Source organism: Mastacembelus armatus, chromosome 14, assembly GCF_900324485.2.
Source record: "Mastacembelus armatus chromosome 14, fMasArm1.2, whole genome shotgun sequence".
In the NCBI taxonomy this organism is placed as follows: Eukaryota; Metazoa; Chordata; class Actinopteri; order Synbranchiformes; family Mastacembelidae; genus Mastacembelus; species Mastacembelus armatus.
In genome coordinates this window covers 2,716,050-2,736,033 of record NC_046646.1, presented here as the reverse complement: position 1 = coordinate 2,736,033, position 19,984 = coordinate 2,716,050, and the positions used below count along the sequence as shown (strand labels likewise).

At 38.0% G+C, this 19,984-nt stretch overlaps 1 protein-coding gene across 1 annotated transcript in view; it reads left to right on the top strand.

Annotated features, from left to right (window-relative positions):
- The window catches only part of ntm (neurotrimin), a 42,840-nt gene extending 27,503 nt beyond the window's left edge, over positions 1–15,337 (top strand). The window contains exons 3-6 of the mRNA XM_026329387.1: positions 7,127–7,255; positions 8,018–8,138; positions 8,318–8,469; positions 15,154–15,337. Of these exons, the coding sequence (XP_026185172.1) occupies positions 7,127–7,255; positions 8,018–8,138; positions 8,318–8,469; positions 15,154–15,254 (503 nt within the window). The 3' untranslated portion in view covers positions 15,255–15,337. The remainder of the gene's footprint in view (positions 1–7,126; positions 7,256–8,017; positions 8,139–8,317; positions 8,470–15,153) is intronic.
- Positions 15,338–19,984: the final 4,647 nt, after the last annotated feature.

Here is a 19,984-nt window from a genome sequence, read left to right as displayed (position 1 = left end):
ATAAATCAGAGATATGTGATGGAGGCATACCATTTAGTGACTTATAGACAATAAGTAACATTTTAAAATCTACTCTGTAATGCATAGACAGCCAGTGTAAAGACTCTAAAACCGGAGTAATATGATCCCGTTTATGAATCCCAGTCAAAAGTCTAACTGCCACATTCTGAACTAATTGTAATTGGGATAAAACTGTTTTTGACTAATCCCAGTGTAAAGTGAGTTACAGTAATCTAATCTAGAAGTAATAAAAGCATGAATCACTTCCTCAATTTTTTTAAAAGAAAGAAAAGTTAGCCTTAGACAGAAGCCGCAACAGAAAAAAGGATGATTTGACCACAGAATTTATCTGCCTATCAAACTTCAGATGTTCATCAAATATCACACCCAAATTTTTCACATATTGCTTAACACATGAGGATAATCCACCAAGGTTTGGATTGGGAGCAGTCAAAGAATGAGGGTTAAAAAACAATAATTTCTGTTTTTTGCTCATTGAAGTTCAGAACAATCATGCCTTTACATCTGTCAAAAAGGCCAGGGGAGCATCCAGTCCACCCAAATTCTGTTTTATAGGCAGATAAACTTATGTATCATCAGCATACCAATGGAATGACAGCCCATATTTTCTAAAAGTGGAACCAAGTGGAACCTGCACAATGTTCCAGTCGATCAATAATCGATCATGATCAACAGCAATCTCTAAAAGCACAAGAACAGCCTGAGACAAACATTAATCATTAAAAACCTTCAACAGTGCAGTTTAAGTAGACTGATATTTTCTGAACCCAGACTGAAAAAGCTCAAAGGTCATATTATCAGCTAGAAAAGTTTGCAACTGTTTTAGAACTGTTTTCCTAAAATTTGCTAAAACGGTGGGATCCATGCCCTGTTGTTTAAGCAGAGGATGAACAGTTGCATGTTTTAGCAGATCAGAAATAGGACCAGTTTCTAAACAGTGATTTATCAGTCAAAAGATATGGACCCACCATGTCTAGAACGTATTTAAGAAAATATGAAGGAATCACATCAGCTGAAGAGCCAGATGGTTTAAGATGATCCACTAAGTCTATAGTCTAAATAGTTTTCAGTAATAGGAGTAAAATGACTTAAAACAGCACTGCAACAGGGGGGGGAGTCAAACAGAACAGGATTTCTCCCCATTCTTAAATCATTTATCTTATTTATAATAAACGTTAGAAAATCATCACATGATTGTGAAGACACTTCTGCAGAAGAGCAAATGTAATTTCATTGATATACATTTATTTTGGTGTTTTTACAGCTTTCTGATATTGAGTCTCTTAGCATTTGCAATGAGACCTGGAGTCTGTCCATTTTTCATTTTCGCTCAAATCTTCTACAGATTTGCCTAAGAGTGAGTAGTATCATCTAACCATGGCTCAGATCTTGGTTTATGATGAAGAGTCTTTAGAGGTGGCACTAGATCTAGGACGTGTGCACTCAAATTACAGTTAAAAATCATCCATTTGTAGAGACACTTCACTAAAGGCTTCACTGGAAGGCTTCTCTGGTAGTTGGAGTAGTAAGCCGAGACCGGCAAGAGGAGGAAATCGGCTTAGATGCATTAAACAATGATGGAAACATAAACATAACAGTCTTATGATCAGAGAAACCATTTTCACATACCATATGTTAACACTAAATCAAGTGTATGACCATGCTGATGAGTTGACATTGACCTAAAGAATTAAATCAAATACCTTTCAAAGGGTTAATCAATTCCTTCGCTAAAGAATCAGCAGCACAACAAATATGAACATTGAAATCTGTTAAAATTAGGAGTTGTTCATGCCATGTTTCAGTCAGAAAGAGAAAATCCAAGTGATGAGCGGAGAAAAAAAATTAACTACAATGTGCATTTCCTGGGGAAAATGCGTGTGATTGCTGAAAGCATGCTGTTATTGGCGCTTGCAATAGATGTCGATCACTTCAGAACTTGGTGATTGTACCACGTCACAAAAATAAAAAAGGTGATCTTAGCTGGGATCAAACCCAGGTGTCCTGCACAGCAGACACACACCATACCCAGTGAACAATATCAGGAGAGTTGTGAGCTCAGCTACCTTTTAGCCCATAAGAAGCAAGCACATTCTACCTAGTATGAACACTGTGAGAACTGATGCGCCACAAACTCGCAATTTCCTCACAAAATACTCGCTCTACAGGAGAAATTCTTTGACTACTAGATTCCTAACATCTTGCACGTCAACACTATGCACAGTTTGTCCAGATTGGAGTTAAAATGACGGTGTGAGAGCAGGTTAGTCTGACAGCTTCAGACACAAGCTGCTGGCAGAAAATTTCTGTTGCAGTCAATAGAAATTATATGTATTATATGTTTTGACGAGTCAATATCTTGTACAACATCATGCACAGTTTGTCATGTACACAGGTTCATATTATTTCTAAAAGAATTGTAGCAATGTTTATTTGAATTTTGTAATTCTTCTTCTTCACTACATCCTGCTGGTGACTGACTAACGTGCAAGTGAAAGCGGAATTCTATATGTAAGCAGTAAGTAGGGAACATGGCCAACAGCATAGACAGTCAGGTGTTAACATCAATAAGAGAGGTGAGGCATAAGGAGAATTGATAACCATTTGATTAAGCAGTTTATTTGAGATTTCCTCCAAGTTTAAAAGAGAATATCAATCATAGGATCATAGGTTAAGACTGATGAAGCATGCTGCGTTAAACATAACATAAAACACACTCATCGCTGCACTGAGCAACAGACGGCAGGCCACCCACAATGGCGTCATTCAAGATACCACATCCAATTTTAGATGTTGATGGCCCTGTTAATTCTTTCCCCTGCTTATTTAAAACTTTTTTTGTTGCTTTTGTATTTTTAATTTCTATATTGTCTAAGCATGGGGCTACTGCTGTATCTAGTAGTTTATAGCAGACTGTAATGGTGAACACACACTGATCATCTCACTCTAAAAACCTTAAAAACTTTATTAGTTACATTGCTAAGTTCTACTGTTTAAATGGAACCATTCAGCCCTGTTCTTGTCCACTTGTCATTATCATGGTTATGTGTGCTCTTTACTGCTTACTGCCTGATATTTAAAGGCTGGATTTATTCATTTTTTACTTTTGTTTCCTTGACTTTTTAATGATGTAAAGTCGCACTGAGATTTCTAATCTCACTTTCAAGAGAGTACAATAACATACTGTTTGCTGGTCCTTTACTGACCATCGACAGCAGGGTGTGCAACCCATGTTTCTTGAGAGCCAGTCTTGCTTGTTTTCCAACTATCCCTGCTCTACTCCCTGCTAATTACCTGTATCAGGTGTTTTCAGTCTGTCAAAAGCTGGAAGATACCAAGGTGGGGAAGGACAAAGTCAATATAACTTGATTAATCACAGTCTCAAGAGCATGATATTCATACAAACAGTGGTCTTTCCTTAGCACCGCCTTCTGGACATATTGGTCCTTTGGACTTTTTATCAATAATTTCCGATAGCCCCCTTTAGCTATTGGCATTTCATGCCTGTGGTTTCCTCGGGATTGAATGTTTGTTACTTCATGTCCTGTGGCATTTACTGGCTTGTGTGAATGCCAGACTTAGTTTTGTCTCTTGTGGCAAACAAAAACTACCAGACAAGTTAAATACTCCTATTGTGGAGCCATTTTGCTCTAACCTACATGGCTGCTTTCATCTACGGTATACCTGAATTACTAAAAGGAGTCGTTTTCTTGAATGCTCATAAAATGTGCATGACAGGTCAAATCTAAACAGTAGTGTCACAACTGATTTTCTTTGCTATCAAGCCTCTTCAGTAGAACTAAAGCTGCATTATTGCATCACATTAATACGTAGAACCCAAAGCTACCCTATTCCTATGATTTTTTTTTTTTCTGCTCACCCCTTTTATGTTTGTTTCCTTCAAAGGGGATGATGCATCAAAGGAGGCCTGTCACATTAAGAAATTCCATATGCCAAAGGCTGATAATCAGTGGAAATTAACTATTTATATATTTACCTCATGCAGCAGCAACAGAGGCACAGTTCAAGACTCAAGCTGCAGCACAGCAGCAGTCAGTTGCTCTACCTCATTGTCTTCTTGTACATCTTTTAAATAAGCATTTTTCTCAGTGTGTCTGAGCAAAAAACCTTTGTTGCCTCTTCTTCAGCACATTTCACTCCGACTACCTTTCCCTCAAGACAACATTGGTAACAGCAATCATTCCCATTCTCTATCTGGTTATATGTGATTTGTTAACAGTTCCTCTTTGCTTTTCTACCCCTCAACCCCCACTCTGCTTGGATTCATCAATTTAAATCCTAGCTCATCATATCTCTGTGCTCCCACTCCTTAAATGCCTATATCCTTCAATATCCTTCAAGCATCTGCTTTCCTGCCCCCCCCCCCCCCCCAAATCCAAAGTTGTTCCCCTTGCCCTGCGCACAAATACCTGTCTCCCTTTTCATTTTCTACTCCATTTTCTTCTTTGCCCTTGAGTTTGAAGATGGAATTTCAGGGACACCGAAAGGGTACATTATCTGCTGCCAGCTTCCCCCGAGTCCTCTGGGCTCTCTTTTCTTTCTCCTGACCACCTTCTCCTGTGTAGTCTCCCCAGTGTCCTGCAATGGCAAAGCAGGACACAGTGCTAATGACCAGGTCACAAACCCAGCAGTCATCTTCAACAAAGAGTCACAAATATGAAGGGGAGCTCACTTGTAGAGTTAAGAAAAACGTATTGTGTTGTGTTTTGTGACCACAAATCCATTATAATTGGAAGAATGGTTTAATTAGGAGATCTCTGTGTATTTTCCAGACCCTGGATAGTGATGTGTAGTGGTTACTGAACTGTTCTGTGTAGCCTACCTCTTTCAGCCGAAACAACATTTATGCTCTCTCTACAACACAGAACCAAGGGACTTTGGCACTCAGTTTGCTGTCTTCATTGTTTTTTAGACCCACATCCCACAGACCTGTCCACGCTCTTCCTGCTCTCTCCCAACTTGGCGTTTATGCTCAGGTCAGGAGCAGTCGGCAGAAATTTCATGAATAAACCCTTTAGCATTACTCACTTCAATCACATTCCACCTACCACCAGTACCCTTAACTTACGACACATATACCCTTAAACCCAGAGTCCTACTTACCCTGTAGATGCGCTGCCGACGACTAACTCACGGGACGTTCCCGATGTACTGACGCCTACCCCGACTGAGATATGCTGTTTTTTACTGAAAGCAGCCGCGCTCTGCCCTTCAACAGACATTTGTTATAAACATCCGAGTCAATAGTTAATAATGTAGCTAGATAAATTACAATGATAATTATATTCCTTCACAACAGTTTAAGTTAACATAGAAGGTATGGAATTAATTCCTCATATTAACTGTAGCTGATGTAGCTACTACACAGTTCATTACATTTGAAACAAATCAATTCATACAATTGCAAGCACAAGTTTAGGTTTAGTTAGTGTCTACTGGTTCCTAACTGCAATCCTGTCTCACTGCCATGGCACAGAGCCGGCAGGCCTGTTGAAGTACAGGTTCTCTCTTTGCCAACAGGTCGTGAGTAGAACAGGAATTAAATGACGTCAGTGCCGCCGGTGTTAAGGAAGGGTGGTCCCTCACTCCCGACCTGATACCATCCTGTTCATGCCCTAGTCGCTTAACTTCTGCCACATTGACGCTCTACTGGCACAGAGGTCAGGGACAGCTTCTGAATATCGAAGCCACCCCGTTCCTGTTTAGATCCTGGCCAAATCCGCATCGTTTCTGTCCTCTTTCTTCATTTGAAGAAAATGAAGCATATGTATGAATAATCTTGCAGCTTTGTTACAGCTATTATTGTCATTTTATTTCTTTGTTACTTTTATCTGTGTATTTTATTTTTAGGTCAGTAACTGTCGAAGCACTGATTTCATGTGTCAGCCTGGACGCAACTCTCCTTAGTGCTACCTGCCATAAAACTGAAGCTTGATGCAAATCCTTTGAGAATGTGCATCAGCTGACAGCCTTGTCTTGATTAACCCTCCTCCAACGATTATGGCTTTCCTTTAACTGGCACTGCAGTCTCTATTGGCAGAATGTAGCTTTTTTTGAGAGAACGCCAAGCAGAAAAAGAAACATGAGTTGTAGAATTGGAACAGACTGGAACCTTCACACCTATAGAGGTCCTCCTGATAACCCTCACGAGGTGATTGTGTCAGAGACGACTTCGCTCCATAACAAGTTTCCCAGGTGCCTTTTAGCAATGTGCTTAAGCCCAGCAAAGTGAATCAATTTGCAATTTATTACTGTCACTGAACTACATCTTGGGAGCAGGTTTGAAGTCAATTATGTGTTTTGTTCTTTATGTTGAGTGCTGTATTAAGTGTCTCTGTCAAGCGTGTCAGATTGATCCAAAAAAAATACACATTGCAAGGCTGGCATTTCCCCCATTCATGTTCTCATATCTCAGTTGTAGTCCTGGTGTGCTTGCAGGCTTAAGAGACACAAAAAAGAGGACAATAAAAAAACTGACAGACAAGTGATAATGACTGGGCCTGAACAAAGCACTAATCACCAAGTGTTGTAACATCCACTGACAAATGTCAGTAAGCTCAAAAGCAGTCTTTTAAGTGTTGAAAGAAACAACAGAGCAGTATCAGAGAAAGAGTCATAATTGGGCACATGTCATGATATTTACTAGAGGAAGTTTTGACACAAATGTAGCTGTGTGAATTTTGCCTGTCATACCAAATCTTGTTTCTACAGGAATTAGCGTGATCTGTTGCCACTTCTGATGCTGTTGCTGAACCTAGCCCTTTAAAATCTGTGGAGGCGTTAGAGATAGTCTTCTCTTTTTCTTTTGCTAATATCACTTTATTCAAATGTCAGAATATTTGTTACTGTTGCAGTAACATTAAAAAGAAACACAAACTCACAGAACTAGATGAATTATAACTGTAGAATTATGTCCATAAGCCCTCATAATCAACATGCTCCTCTCCATACACCAGTGTGATGATTTCAATCCCAGAGGCCATGCTGGGATGCAGAGTGTGAAAATACCAATTGAGGCCACAGCTGTTGACTCTCATTAACTCAGAATGACCATCTCCCACTTTGTGCATGTGATCTTTCATAGGGGACCTGGCATCAGATGATGAATACCTGGAAATCCCATCTATCTCCAGACAGAGAGCAGGGACGTATGAATGCACAGCTGTCAACGATATCGACACAGATGTTCAGACAGTAGATATCACTGTCAACTGTGAGTCCAAAGTGGAATTGAAAAGAAAATGTTCTGTATACTAAAAAAGACTGCTGAAATTATTACTTATCAGTTGAAAGTATATATGCTGCTACTGTTATAGTCATATTATAATTTATCATGCAAAATACCAAATGTTTGCTTGTTCGTCAGATGAGTCTACAGATGAGTGTAGAGCTGTTGGGTCAGAAAAAAAAATCTTTGGGCCATGGGAAAATGTTTTGTGATGAATGAATCAGTTAATTTAAAAAGAATAATATTATCTAATATATTATATAATATTTATCAGAACTAATTAAAAGAACTGTTGGTTTTAGCCCTACTAATAAGAAAGGAAGTAGTACATATTCAAATATATAACTCTAGAAAGGCAAAGACACCAGTATTGAGCTGCTGAGATAAGTCTTAATATAACATGTGGCCTGAACCTGAGCTCTGAACAAAATGTGAGTATTAAGGGTCAACCTACAGTTCTAGGCTTTGCAAACACTATTTAATAAGTCGCAATGCTTTGCTGCAGGAAGAGGAGAATGGATCACAAATTAAAAAGTGAACAGTTAATACCTTCCCATCATATCTTGACACCATGCACTTTCACCAGTATTATAAATATGGTTTTCATAGCTGTGGTCATGGCATAGACCACAGCTATGAATCAAAATGGTGGCTGAAGATAAAATGCAAGGACCTCTCTCATGATTTCCTTGACTTGTGCTCCCTTGTACTGATCACAGTGCTCCTGTTGTTGCTGCATGCTTGTAGATGCTCCAACTGTGTCAGAGGGCAGAGATGTTGGAGTGACTCTGGGCCAAAGAGGAGTGCTGGAGTGTGAGGCTGATGCTGTGCCTGAGGCAGATTTTGAGTGGTACAAAGATGATAGAAGGTAATGCACCTGTGTGATGATGATGATGATTATTACTGTTGTTGTTGTTCTTCTGTTGTTGCTGTTGCACTGAGACCTACAAATAATCTGACAAGGGAATTGTAAAAACAAATACAGCAAAATTGCATTCAGTTAATTGCATTCACTCTTTGTCCATGAACACATGTTCTCTCCCCTAGGATCTTCAATGGGTTTGATGGCATGGAGATTATTAATACTGGATCACTGTCGAAGTTGACGTTTTTTAACGTGTCTGATGGAGATTATGGCAACTATACTTGTGTTGCCATCAATAAACTGGGGAGCTCAAACACAAGCTTCCTTTTGTATGGTGAGTAAAGAACTCTGTTTCAAAAATACTACATAAAGTGAAATGTAAGTAACCAAGAAGCTCTAAAGTACATTAGTGCAAGCTAAGTGCTAAGTGATATTCTGCAACTTTTGTCTTTAAGTGGATTATATATACAAAAATGAAAGAAACATAAAAGTCCACAGTAGTGGTGTGTGATACTGCAAAATTTGGTATCGATCTGATACCAAGTACATACAGGGCCAGTATCATTGATACCGATACCAATACCTTTTTAATAATTAAGGTGGATGCAAATTATTTTCAGTATATTTGTTTCAATTGCAATAAATGTATTCATTTAAATAACACGTTTCAATGGGATAAATGTATTATATCAAGGTCTTAGCATAATTTATACTTTTTGAGTTGGCTAAAGTAAGAAATGACCAATTGCACCTTGAAAATGAATACTAACTAGATGTTATATGACTTTCACCAATATTATCTATCTGCCAATGACCTCTGCCTCTGGATCAGGCTTCTGTGTCTGTCGGGACCAGGGGGTGGGGGATTTCTCTCCTCCTCTCTCCATTTCTGTAACTCACTGTTTTCTTTGGCATGATTTTTCATATGCTTGTATAAGTTTGTCGCATTGCCACTGTGGCTTACAGCCTTTTTACAATTGTACAGCTTGCTGTTGGTTCATTATCTGCCACAAAATATAACAACAGAGCTCCTCTTCCTGTTATCCATTTTTCTGCTCCGTCTCTGTGCTGCTGGCCGCCTGCTTGCTTGTTTGCCTAGCGCCGCTGAGTCACGTGACGGTACATCAAAACACAAGAGGGGGGAGGAGGAGCAAAGTTCTCATGTCTGTACAGGTGTTCACAGCACTTGCATACTTGTACAGACATGTCTGCTCTTTGATGAAGCAGGAGCAACATAATGAATGTAAAACTCTAACTATCGATCCCATCACTCCAGTATCGATCAATGCTGATACCAATGTTGGTGTCGATACTATCGATATTTGGATCGATCCTCCCACCCCTAGTTCACAGTCTGTTTTTAGGTGTGCAACTCTTTACATACATATGACGGCAATTTAAAAATGCTGTTTTAAGTTTTATGAAGTTACACACTCCATATGGAACCTGAGCAGATGATGGGCACTAGAGTGGAGCTTCACAACTGCAACCTATTGATTTAGTCAGTTAATAAGCAACAAATCTACTTTTATGCACTCCTCAGAGATTTTACCTGTAGCATTTCCATACAACATCCAACGTGTCACCATTCTGAATTGAGTGCTAGCAAATTAAAATAGTCATTCACCCAATATAATATAAACTCCCCTTCAAAAGTATTGGAGGGAGTTTGAACTATTGTACTATTCAAACAATAAATAGTGCTGAATGTCTACGGCTCAGTTTCAGATTTGGGTTTGGATTGTGCAGACTGCATTTATAATTAGAGGTGTAACCAACATGGAAACCACAGAGCTGTCTATGGATGAAAAACAAGCAATTGTGAAGCTGAGAGAAGATGTAAAATCAATCAGAGCCATTGGACAAAGTTTGGCCATAGCCAGTACAACCATTTGGAATGTCCTGAAGAAGAAGAAGAGAACAGACTTTGAATGGGTACACCAATGAAAACAGCAGCAGTTGATGACAGAAACACTGTGCGAGCTGAAGAAAGACCCCAAAACAACTGTCAGTGACGCCAGCAACAACCTCCAGGGGGCAGGAGTGACTGTTTCACAATCTACTGTTCGCAGAAGATGTCATGAACAAAAGTATAGAGGCTACACCAGAAGATGCATACCACTCAGCAGCAAGAAGAATAGGAAGGACAGGCTGGAGTTTGCCAAAAATTAAATACCTGGAAATAAAAGCTGAAATGTTGATCTCTTGTGTCATATTCATCTTTTGATGTAAAAGCCAAATGCTTTCAGTCTACAGCAAAAATAAAGGAATTGGCCTCACTGTTCCAATACTTTTGGAGAGGAGTGTATGTTGTTTGTCCCTAATATGAAGAATATGACCCACAAGAGAAAACAGAAAATTTTTAGGTGATTTGTTATAGGTGGAAATAACATTCACATTATCATATCAAGTTGTGTGCACAGGTAGATTATATATAACTAGACAAAGTTGCATAAACCAAATAACCAGACATATCTTACAGAAATAAGAGGAATAAGGTTTTACAGATAGATACAGGTGAGTGTCATCTGTGTAGCAGTGGTAATTAATACAGTGCTTCCTAATAACATTGCCTAAGGGAAGCACGTATAAGGTGAAGGGAACTGGTCCTAGTCCATAACTAATTTTTGTGTGTATAGAAGGTTCATCATTAACATTAACCAAATGGAATCTGTCCGATAAGTGAGATTTAAACCATTTTAACACCATTTTAATCCCAGTATCTTTAATAAGATGATGTGGTCAATAGTATCAAATGCAGCACTAAGGTCTATCAGGACAAGTATAGAGATGAGTCCATTATCTGAAACTAAGATGATCGTCGGTGACTTTTAACAATGCCGTTTCTGTACTATGATGTGCTCTAAATGCTGATTGGACATTTTCAAATAGTTTATTTCTGTGCAAGTTGTTACGTTTTCCCGTAAGAAAAATGAGGGAGACTGGACCCAATTGTAGACTAAGACACTTTCTTTATATAGACGCAGGTAGGTAATTTAACTGAAAATGCTGGGCAACACTGGACTCCGGCCGGGCGGATTCAGGATCAGAGATTTGATTAGCCCTATCTGGCGGCGGTGCTGCCAGCGTCGAGGCTGCGGGACTGTGAGCTCAGGCTGCAGGACTAAGGAGCTCAGGCTGCGGGGCTGGAGAAGGAGTGGTGGGCGTGCAGCTAGCAGGGACTAGGGCGAAGTCCCATGGCACCAGGGACTGAGCCTTGAGGTCCTGCCAGATGGCACAAGCCTCTGCCAGTGTCAGCGGCAGGGGGGACTCATTGTCCAGCGATTGTGACGGGCGGGTCAGCGATGAAGCCTGGAAAGCCGAAAGCGAGGAGTGAAGCTCCGGCGGTGAAGGCTGGCAAGCCGGCGTTGACCACTGGGAAGCCCGCGTAAAGGGATGAAGCTCCGGCGGCAAGGGCTGAAAAACTGGCACTAGATACAAAAGCCTATCCTCCTTGGTCGCTGAGTGCATGGTGGCTTTGTCTTCACAGTGTGAGGCAGGCTGGTATGCCGAGATGACATATACGCAGTCCGTCTGCAGTGTGCTCATACAAATAATATGGTTCAAACACAAAAACAAGCTGGAATGGAGGCACGCACACAGGAATAAAGGACAAGAATAGGAATAATAACCCGGCACCAAACAAAGGAAAAGGCCGGTATATATAGACCTCGGGCCCGTGGCTAATAGAAAGCAGGTGGGACTCATCAACTTTTAATTAAGCCTAAACTACCTGAAGCCACCCGGACCTAACAGGAAGTCAGTAAACCAAAATAAAGGTCCGGGGGGAAGTCTCCCCCTGGACCATAACAAATGATCACACAGCTGTTTAGCAATAGCTGTTTTAAGGATTTTAGAAATAAATGGTAGGTTGGATATTGGTCTATAATTAGCCAAGACTCCTCAATCAAGACTTTTTGAGTAAGGGTTTGATTACTGCAGTCTTAAAGGCCTGTGGTACATGGACTGATACCAGAGATAAAGTTACTAAGTCTTATAAAGATGAGTTAATTAATGGCAGGGTGTCTTTGAGCAGTCTAGTTGGGATACCCCAGCCTGACTAGACTGCTCAAAGACACAATGTTTCAAACCAAAGACTGTTGCAGATTATCACTTTATCAATAGTGGGTGGTATTGAGAATAAATGCACTGTAATGATTCAGATTTGAAATGGATGAATGACATCACCTCTGTTAGGATGAATGTCTTCAGTACTAATATCAGTTTTAACTTTTAACTGTGCAGCTACAATGTGGAAAGCCGTACTTTTCATGCTCTAGACAAGTGTTGTCAATGATGCCTTGCTGTTCTGTTTCCGATATGTTGCTCTGTTTCATTTGTGCCCCTGGTATAGTGGTAATTGAACCCACTAGCTCAACACTATTGCAAGGTTAGTATTCTGTACCATCCTGGATGCATTAATTGCATGCTGAAACTTAAAAAAACATTGCCATTTTCACAAACTGGTTAGGCTGCAGTGACACTGGAATTACAGTATTTGTTGTGTATTTAATAAAAAGAGACCATGACATTTTAATCCTGTCAAAATTGTACTCTTTTAATAACTTTTTGTTCTCTTTAGAAATTCGTATGTTAGGCATGAAGAAGCAAATGTCCATATATATATATATATATATATATATATATATATATATATGGACATTTTTGTGAAAATGGTCAATACAACCCACTAACCATGCACTAACCATATTTCATCTTTCTCCTTTGCACACCTAACTCTGTCTCTGTGTGATGTTGGCATCATTTTGATTTTTGCATGCTCTTTCTTCCTATGTAAGTATTTATCATCTTTGATTATCATAATTTGTGCTTCTGTAAATATTTGTACCTGTTATTGTTTGAACTGCACCAAGATTGAAATCAACCACAGAAATGCCGAACCTCAATGCAGACTGAAATATTTATTTTATCTTCAGATACCATAGTGATTGTAGATTTGTAGTATAGGTAATTCCAGTAAATGTTTTTAAGCACATGAAGATATGGTATAGTGGTATAGAGATTAGAGTATAGAGAACAACTTAAATATTTTGTCATTTAATGTGTCCTTGTGACTACTGGCTGCTGCATCTTGTAAGCACACTCACTCCATTAACACAACAGGGCTGTATTAATGGCTGCGATTTTGATTTTGAGTGTATGTCATTATTCTAATTAGCCATATGCAGGATTAGGGATAATCCACTGTGGCAGAGTAATTGGATAGATGCCCCAATGGAAACTGTGGTGAACTGATGGAAATCCAAGGGAAGATGAGTAGCCATTGGATGACAAAGTTAAAAGTTGTCTTCAATTCCCATACAATGCATTTATTTGGATGGAATTTGCCTCATTCCTGTAAAGCACATAATGAAATATTATGTATTATTGTAACGTATTGTTATGGCATTTAAAAGTAGATTTTTATGCATGTCTCATAGTGTGCTTCACTTCAACTCAGCACAAATACTGTAACCCTTAACAATTTTAGGATACTACAGGTGCAGTACATAGTAAAGGACACAGCTTAAATTTTAATATAAGTTAATGAAACCGTGCTGTAAGGAAAATAAAGATATGTGTCTGTCATGTACTTTAATGTTGTAGTTGTAGTTCTAGTTTTACAAAGCTCATATGAACCAGTTTTAGTACAAACATAAAACTAGAGAGAGCATTAAAAAATGTCTAGCTCCATCAGAATTGTAATTGGAATTGGAATTCTAAATCTGGGAATGGTAGCATGGTGTGCTATGTGCTGTTTTGTACTTGCATGTATATATTTATATTTTTGTTTGTTTGGACACCAAAACATTGACATTAGTATTAAACCTGTTGAAACTGACCAAAGCAAGCTTGAAAGTCAGAGCATTAGATGATGAGCAGTCTCCAGTTTTTAAACCATAGTGCAGCATTTGATGCTGCAGACCATGTTATGCCATTTGAGCACTACACAATGGAATATGCATTGTAATTTACCTCCTGCCTCACTAATGGATGCTTTTATTCTATGGATCATTTTAAGTTTTTTTTTTTTTTAGTTTACTCTTTGGTTCTGGTTTCCTGGTTTCATTTACCATCATTATCAAAATAAATAAATAAAAATACACATCCATGTTTTCTTTTTTGCTTGAGAAACGAAGAATTCACAACATGATGCTTGGCAATTATGTACTGACTGTATCAGAAATATATTTAGTATACAACAAAAATAATAATCAGACTGTTCAAAAACCATATGAGTGACTTACAATGTCTGTATTAGAAAGAAAAAAATTTATAACCATAGATTAGGATGCATAGGTTAAGCATTGTAGTTATAAATATGCTAAGCATTAATTAATATTAATTCACAGGCACATATGTTTAAAACAAATGTAAACCTTGAGATACTCCTTATTACCAATGTGGTAAAAAACTAAAAGTTTCCATTATGGTCCAGGATTATCTATAATTATTAGATAGAACATGCATTGAACATATGTATATAGGATAGGGAAATATCATTCTTATTGGTAAATGTTATTCTAGTCTGAACTGAATTTTGAAGATACAGTCTTTGCATGGACTTTAGATTCCGTAATTCAGTGTTCATAGCACCAGGTACTTAGTTTTCTCTAAGTCTCTGGACATAATTAACTGCAGCAGTTTGGAGCTAACAACTGCAGGGGAAGAATGAAAGCAATGTCACAAATAATTCTTTAACAGTATACCTTACAAGTAATCCACACATCCTAATGTCTTGTATTTCTCATGTTAGTGTAGTTATGTACAGTGGTTTGCAAATAGAAAATACAAAATGTCATTTTTACCTTATGTTCTCCAGAATTTGCACTATACAACTTACAGTAATCAGAAAGTGACACACTGTGTCCATGCTGGAAGTGTATTAAGCCACTAAGTTGTTAATCAGCATATTGGAACTGCTTTTAATAACATAGCTTCAGTAGTGCTAACACAAAGGACAAGCCCTGTGTTGACTTCTGTTTTTTTTTTCTATTTTTGTTTTCCCTCCTGTCAGGGCCGAGAGCAGTTCAGGATGGCAGTGGTGGCGCAACGGGAGTGCACTCACACACCTGTCTCCTCTTCATAGTGTTTCTGCCACTCCTGCTCAGATTTTGAAGACGAATGGATTTGAACAAAAGTATTTTGTGTGCGTGTGTGTGTGTGTGTGTGTGCGTGTGTGTAGAGTATGTGGGTGTTTTTTTTTTCAACCAGAACCACAAACTGATGCACAGTAAGTGCATGAAGTACCCTGCTACGTAATAATGTTGACCCACTAAATCAGTAGATAACAAAAAATCATTATTTTTGTTTGTTTTTTATATAACAAGTGTTTTACCTTTCAGCTGTTGTGTTGCATAGACTTTGCCTAAATTATATTGTTCAGGATTGTATCTTTTTAAGTCTGGAACAATTTTGATTTTTTTAAATGTGGTGTCTTTTATTCAAATGGATTTGTCTTCATTTCTAAATGCATTGCATATTCATCTTAACTCAAGGAAGAGGTGAATTCATAACAAATATGAGAGGTGAATGTTAAATACCTCAAAGTCAAACTGAAACAGTGAAGCAGGAGGAATTTAGGTTACCCTGAAGCTGAAAGCCTGGTATTATCATATTTTAATGTATAATAATTATTCTGTCTACTTGTTAAAAACAGAATTGTTTTTGACCTTCAAGTATTTTTTTCTCAGCATTACAGTGACATATTTTATGAGGTGTTATTCTAATCTTTTAATTGAATTTAATTTTTGATTATGTTTGTTTAATTTCAGATATTTTTAAGCAGGGAAAATAGAAAGTTGTAGTTATTTAGAACAGGTATCCTAGTTTTATGTCTTTATTGTCATGTTTTTAATTTACTGGTACAATTGTACACAAAAATGCTATCAGGAATCATTATGTTATAATTGAATAACTGAGTACTTAAAATAGAGGCAGAGTTTAGTCCACTGGTGAGGAGTCAATGTCTGACTTGAGTAAGCCAATTGTATGTTCATGGTCTAAAACCAGCATTGGAAGGTTAGAAACCACTTTGTAAGATTATATAAAGAGAAAAGGAACACTTTTTTTGCATGCATTTAGACACCATTGACTTAGTCAGCATACCTACATCGCAGATGTCTGTTTTCTAGTACCAATACCAATCAAAACACACGAACACAGCATCTATTCACAACTAAGATGGTTAGAATACTGTTCTTAATTTGGGGTTAACAGGAGCTAATTAGAAAAAAAAATCTATATGATTGTACAGTACAGTATGTGAGACAAATTGCAATAACCAAGATTGATTAGAGGTGTGCACAAAAAACTAGAACTGCTCTTGTCACTTGATATATAGTTTGCATTATCAGAAAAGACAGAATATATGAGAAAACAAGAAAATCATATCTCTGTTTTATTATGGAGAAAGATCAGTGCAGACAGAGTATTGAAGGTGTTTTGAGAAGCAGAAAACAAACAGACCTCTGTTACCTTTTGTTGCCAGCTTGAGGATTGTATGCAACAATGAGTAACCTCTCACAACATGGCAGCAAGAATTAAAGGTGGTAATTTATCTTTTTTATGTCTCTTATGTTGGCAAGTGATTTAAAACAGCTGCTGGACTGCACTCAGGTTCCCCACCAGCAGTGGAAAAGAGCTGAGTGACAACACCAAAAAGCAAGACTTGGTGTTTTTGTAATGTAGAGAATTTTTTAAACACCACTAATCTCTTGCAAAATGCATCCCTGTTTGTGTGTGACATACCTCAAACACAACCATGTACTGACTGTCAGTTTCAGTGAGAGATGTGGTCCACAGTGTTTGGCTGTGTGTAACATTAAACAATTTGTAGGAATACATTAACACTACATCAAACCGGGAATTAAAACAAATTAGTCTGTGTCTGTTTAGTGGGGCAATGATGTGCTTCTTATGATGTGCTCTAATTGAGTGGCTTTTAACATATGGTTACTTTTAAATGAATGTGAGCTCAGTTGATACTGAGCAGGCCCAACAACATAAGAGCAATACAGAACCAATGAACGCTGCTCTTATAATGTTTTTTTTCTTTTAAAGTAAATTCAGATTTTTTTCCATGGATGATGAGGGCTTCATACATTATTTACATATACATGATTTTTTTTGTTTTTTAACTTAGCACCTTCGTAGCTATTGGTACCTCAATATGTGTGCTTCTTGATGCGTAAAAAGAGTCAAAACCAAATTAAAATGGCATAAAACACATAGGGTCATTATTGAAATTAATTATGGTAATTAATGGCTCAATCTGACAGGCTAATCAGAGTTTGTTTTCACACACAAGACAAAGAGAGAGAGATGGGCATGATGATTATTCATCAATCAACACAGTGATATTTGGAAATGACATAGTAATTATTCCATCCTGACTTGAAGGGTGGTACTACTGATCCCACGTCATTTTTGTACAGTTGTTTTGCCACAAGATTAACCACATTTAAGATAAACTGAAGTCAGATCACCTCCCAAGAAGGTCTGTGCTGGATTCCTTCAGATGGGGTAGTATGAAGAGGTTGCTGTCAATATGCACAAACAAGCACAGCCTCATTGCCTCGAGATGTTGAGCTTGAAAGGTTGATATGAAGCTAATTGTGAAAACACCTTGCTTAGTTTGTCTCTAGTTTAGTTTGTCCGGAAATATCCATTAAAAAGGTTCTACTCTTTTTATTGCATTAAACTACACACAGAAACACACACATCCTATTTATTTTCTGGAACAACAACAACAACTGGGTCATGTATTTTATTTTTCTTACTACCTCCAAGCAGTTTTTCAGCAATTTAACAAATTATTAAATAGCACAAGAACTATTACCTTGAGTTAAAATTTAGATTAGGTAAAGGACATACAAGGGTCATTCACAGAAACCTTTGCTATATCACACTGCTGTATTAATCAGTAGGGGTATCACAGGACAGTGCAGACAGCAGAATGTTTATTGCTTTGTCCTAAACAATTCTGGTATTATTGTTATTTGTTTATTTGTTTTTCTTTTTTGATGTAATTTCAGATGCAATAAAATATAATTTTTTGAGCTAAGCACAGTATTACTGAAGATAACCCCAGTGCTTACCTTGACAACTAAGATAGATCTGTACAAATCAGAAAATATAACACATTTTAAGAAGATATACCACGTTAAGCACCTATATGGGAAATAAAAACAAAAGCTTTTTTCTTCCTACATAATCAAAAGTAAAGATGTGGTGGTAGTTGACAACCTAATGATCCATCTAATAATAGCAATGCCATATGGTCACTATGGCAGCGATTCAGAGTTGAGACTGCACTGAGCAGCACACGCTTCAAACCAAAAACTGAGAACACTGATATTCAGATTTAAGATACACCACTAAATGGTCAATATCAAACACAAGCATTTGTTTAGTAAGTGTGATCACGTCTGTGGTCACAGGCAAAATGTAAACTGTGGAGCACTGAGCTGAAGAAGCAGCAGAGAGGCAACAGGATCTATGATCTGAGGATGAGATATTCTGTCTTTTCAGTGGCAATGGAACAGTCAGCACCTGACAGATGACTGCTGGAAATTCTGCTAGATTACATTTGCTAAGGTTTTGGCCTTGGTGGGAGCCACATCCAGCCTAAAGAAAAGGATCATCTTCATTTCCTTGTTCTGAAATCCCTGCTGTTCCAAACATGTACAAAGAGAGGAATTGTGGAACTATCCTATGCTGTCTGCTGCTTTAAAGCCTTAATTTGGATTTAGTTCTGACCCAAGGCCTTTTGTATTAGCTTAGCACCAGCGTTTTTGATGTAATATGGGCACTAGCAATCTCAAGGTTAGACAAGCTGGCTTGCAGGGAAGTTAAAAAAAACACAATCACATTACATTTATTGAGGCAGTGTGATGTTTTGTGTTGCACAACACAGCTATTTGCCATGATATGGCTCATTTAGTTGAGAAAACAATAATAAGCTCCCAGTTGGTCCTTATAGTGCTGCTGCTAACTGGACCCATCCTCTAATGTAAAAGTTAGGGGATATAAGTCTCACCCAATGTGATGATTGCAGCTCTATGTTAAATGGAGCAACATCCTATTTATGCAGCCTGTCTCTTCAGGAATTAAATAAAGTTAAAAAACTGAATACTGATTGTATCTCCCCATATGGAATGCTTCCAACAGCTGTATATAACATGTATCATGGTCAGGTAAAGTGAACACAGCAGCAGATAACACATGTTTTATTGGGAAATACAAAACTTCTATGATATAAAATATATATAACTAAAAATAATTCAAACAGTTGGCAGTCATGCTGCAGTTTCAGTATGTTTAATAAATCTGTAAAAACAGTAAAAATCTCTCTCTTATTAGAGCAATTGCAAATGCTCCAAAATCCCACAAAGCATGATCATAAAGGGATATGCAAGACACAGTGCAAGTCCCATTGAAGCCAAATTTATAATGATAAAACCCAAACACAGAGCGAAGATCTTGGAAATGCACTAGCAAAATATTTCTGATTTACCCCCAAAGTTTAACTCAGAAACTGCCCTGAAAAGGCCTGAATACACATACATCTCTGTCTGACTCCAGTCAGCCAATTCTGAATCAGCCCATGAAGGCTTATACTTTGGCAGTAGCGCTGCATATTTATGTTCATATGAACAATTACATTGTCTGTTTGAAGAATGCATAGTGATGGCAGGGCTCATTCTTTCTTTCAGCCCAAGTAAACATGGGTCCAGCTGGAACATGGGCTGAGTAGGAGAAAAAGCTATGAGTATATTTTTTTCATTATCTCCACATGTGCAGAGCAAGTGAGCAGTCTGTGAAGACAATTTGATACCATTTAAGAA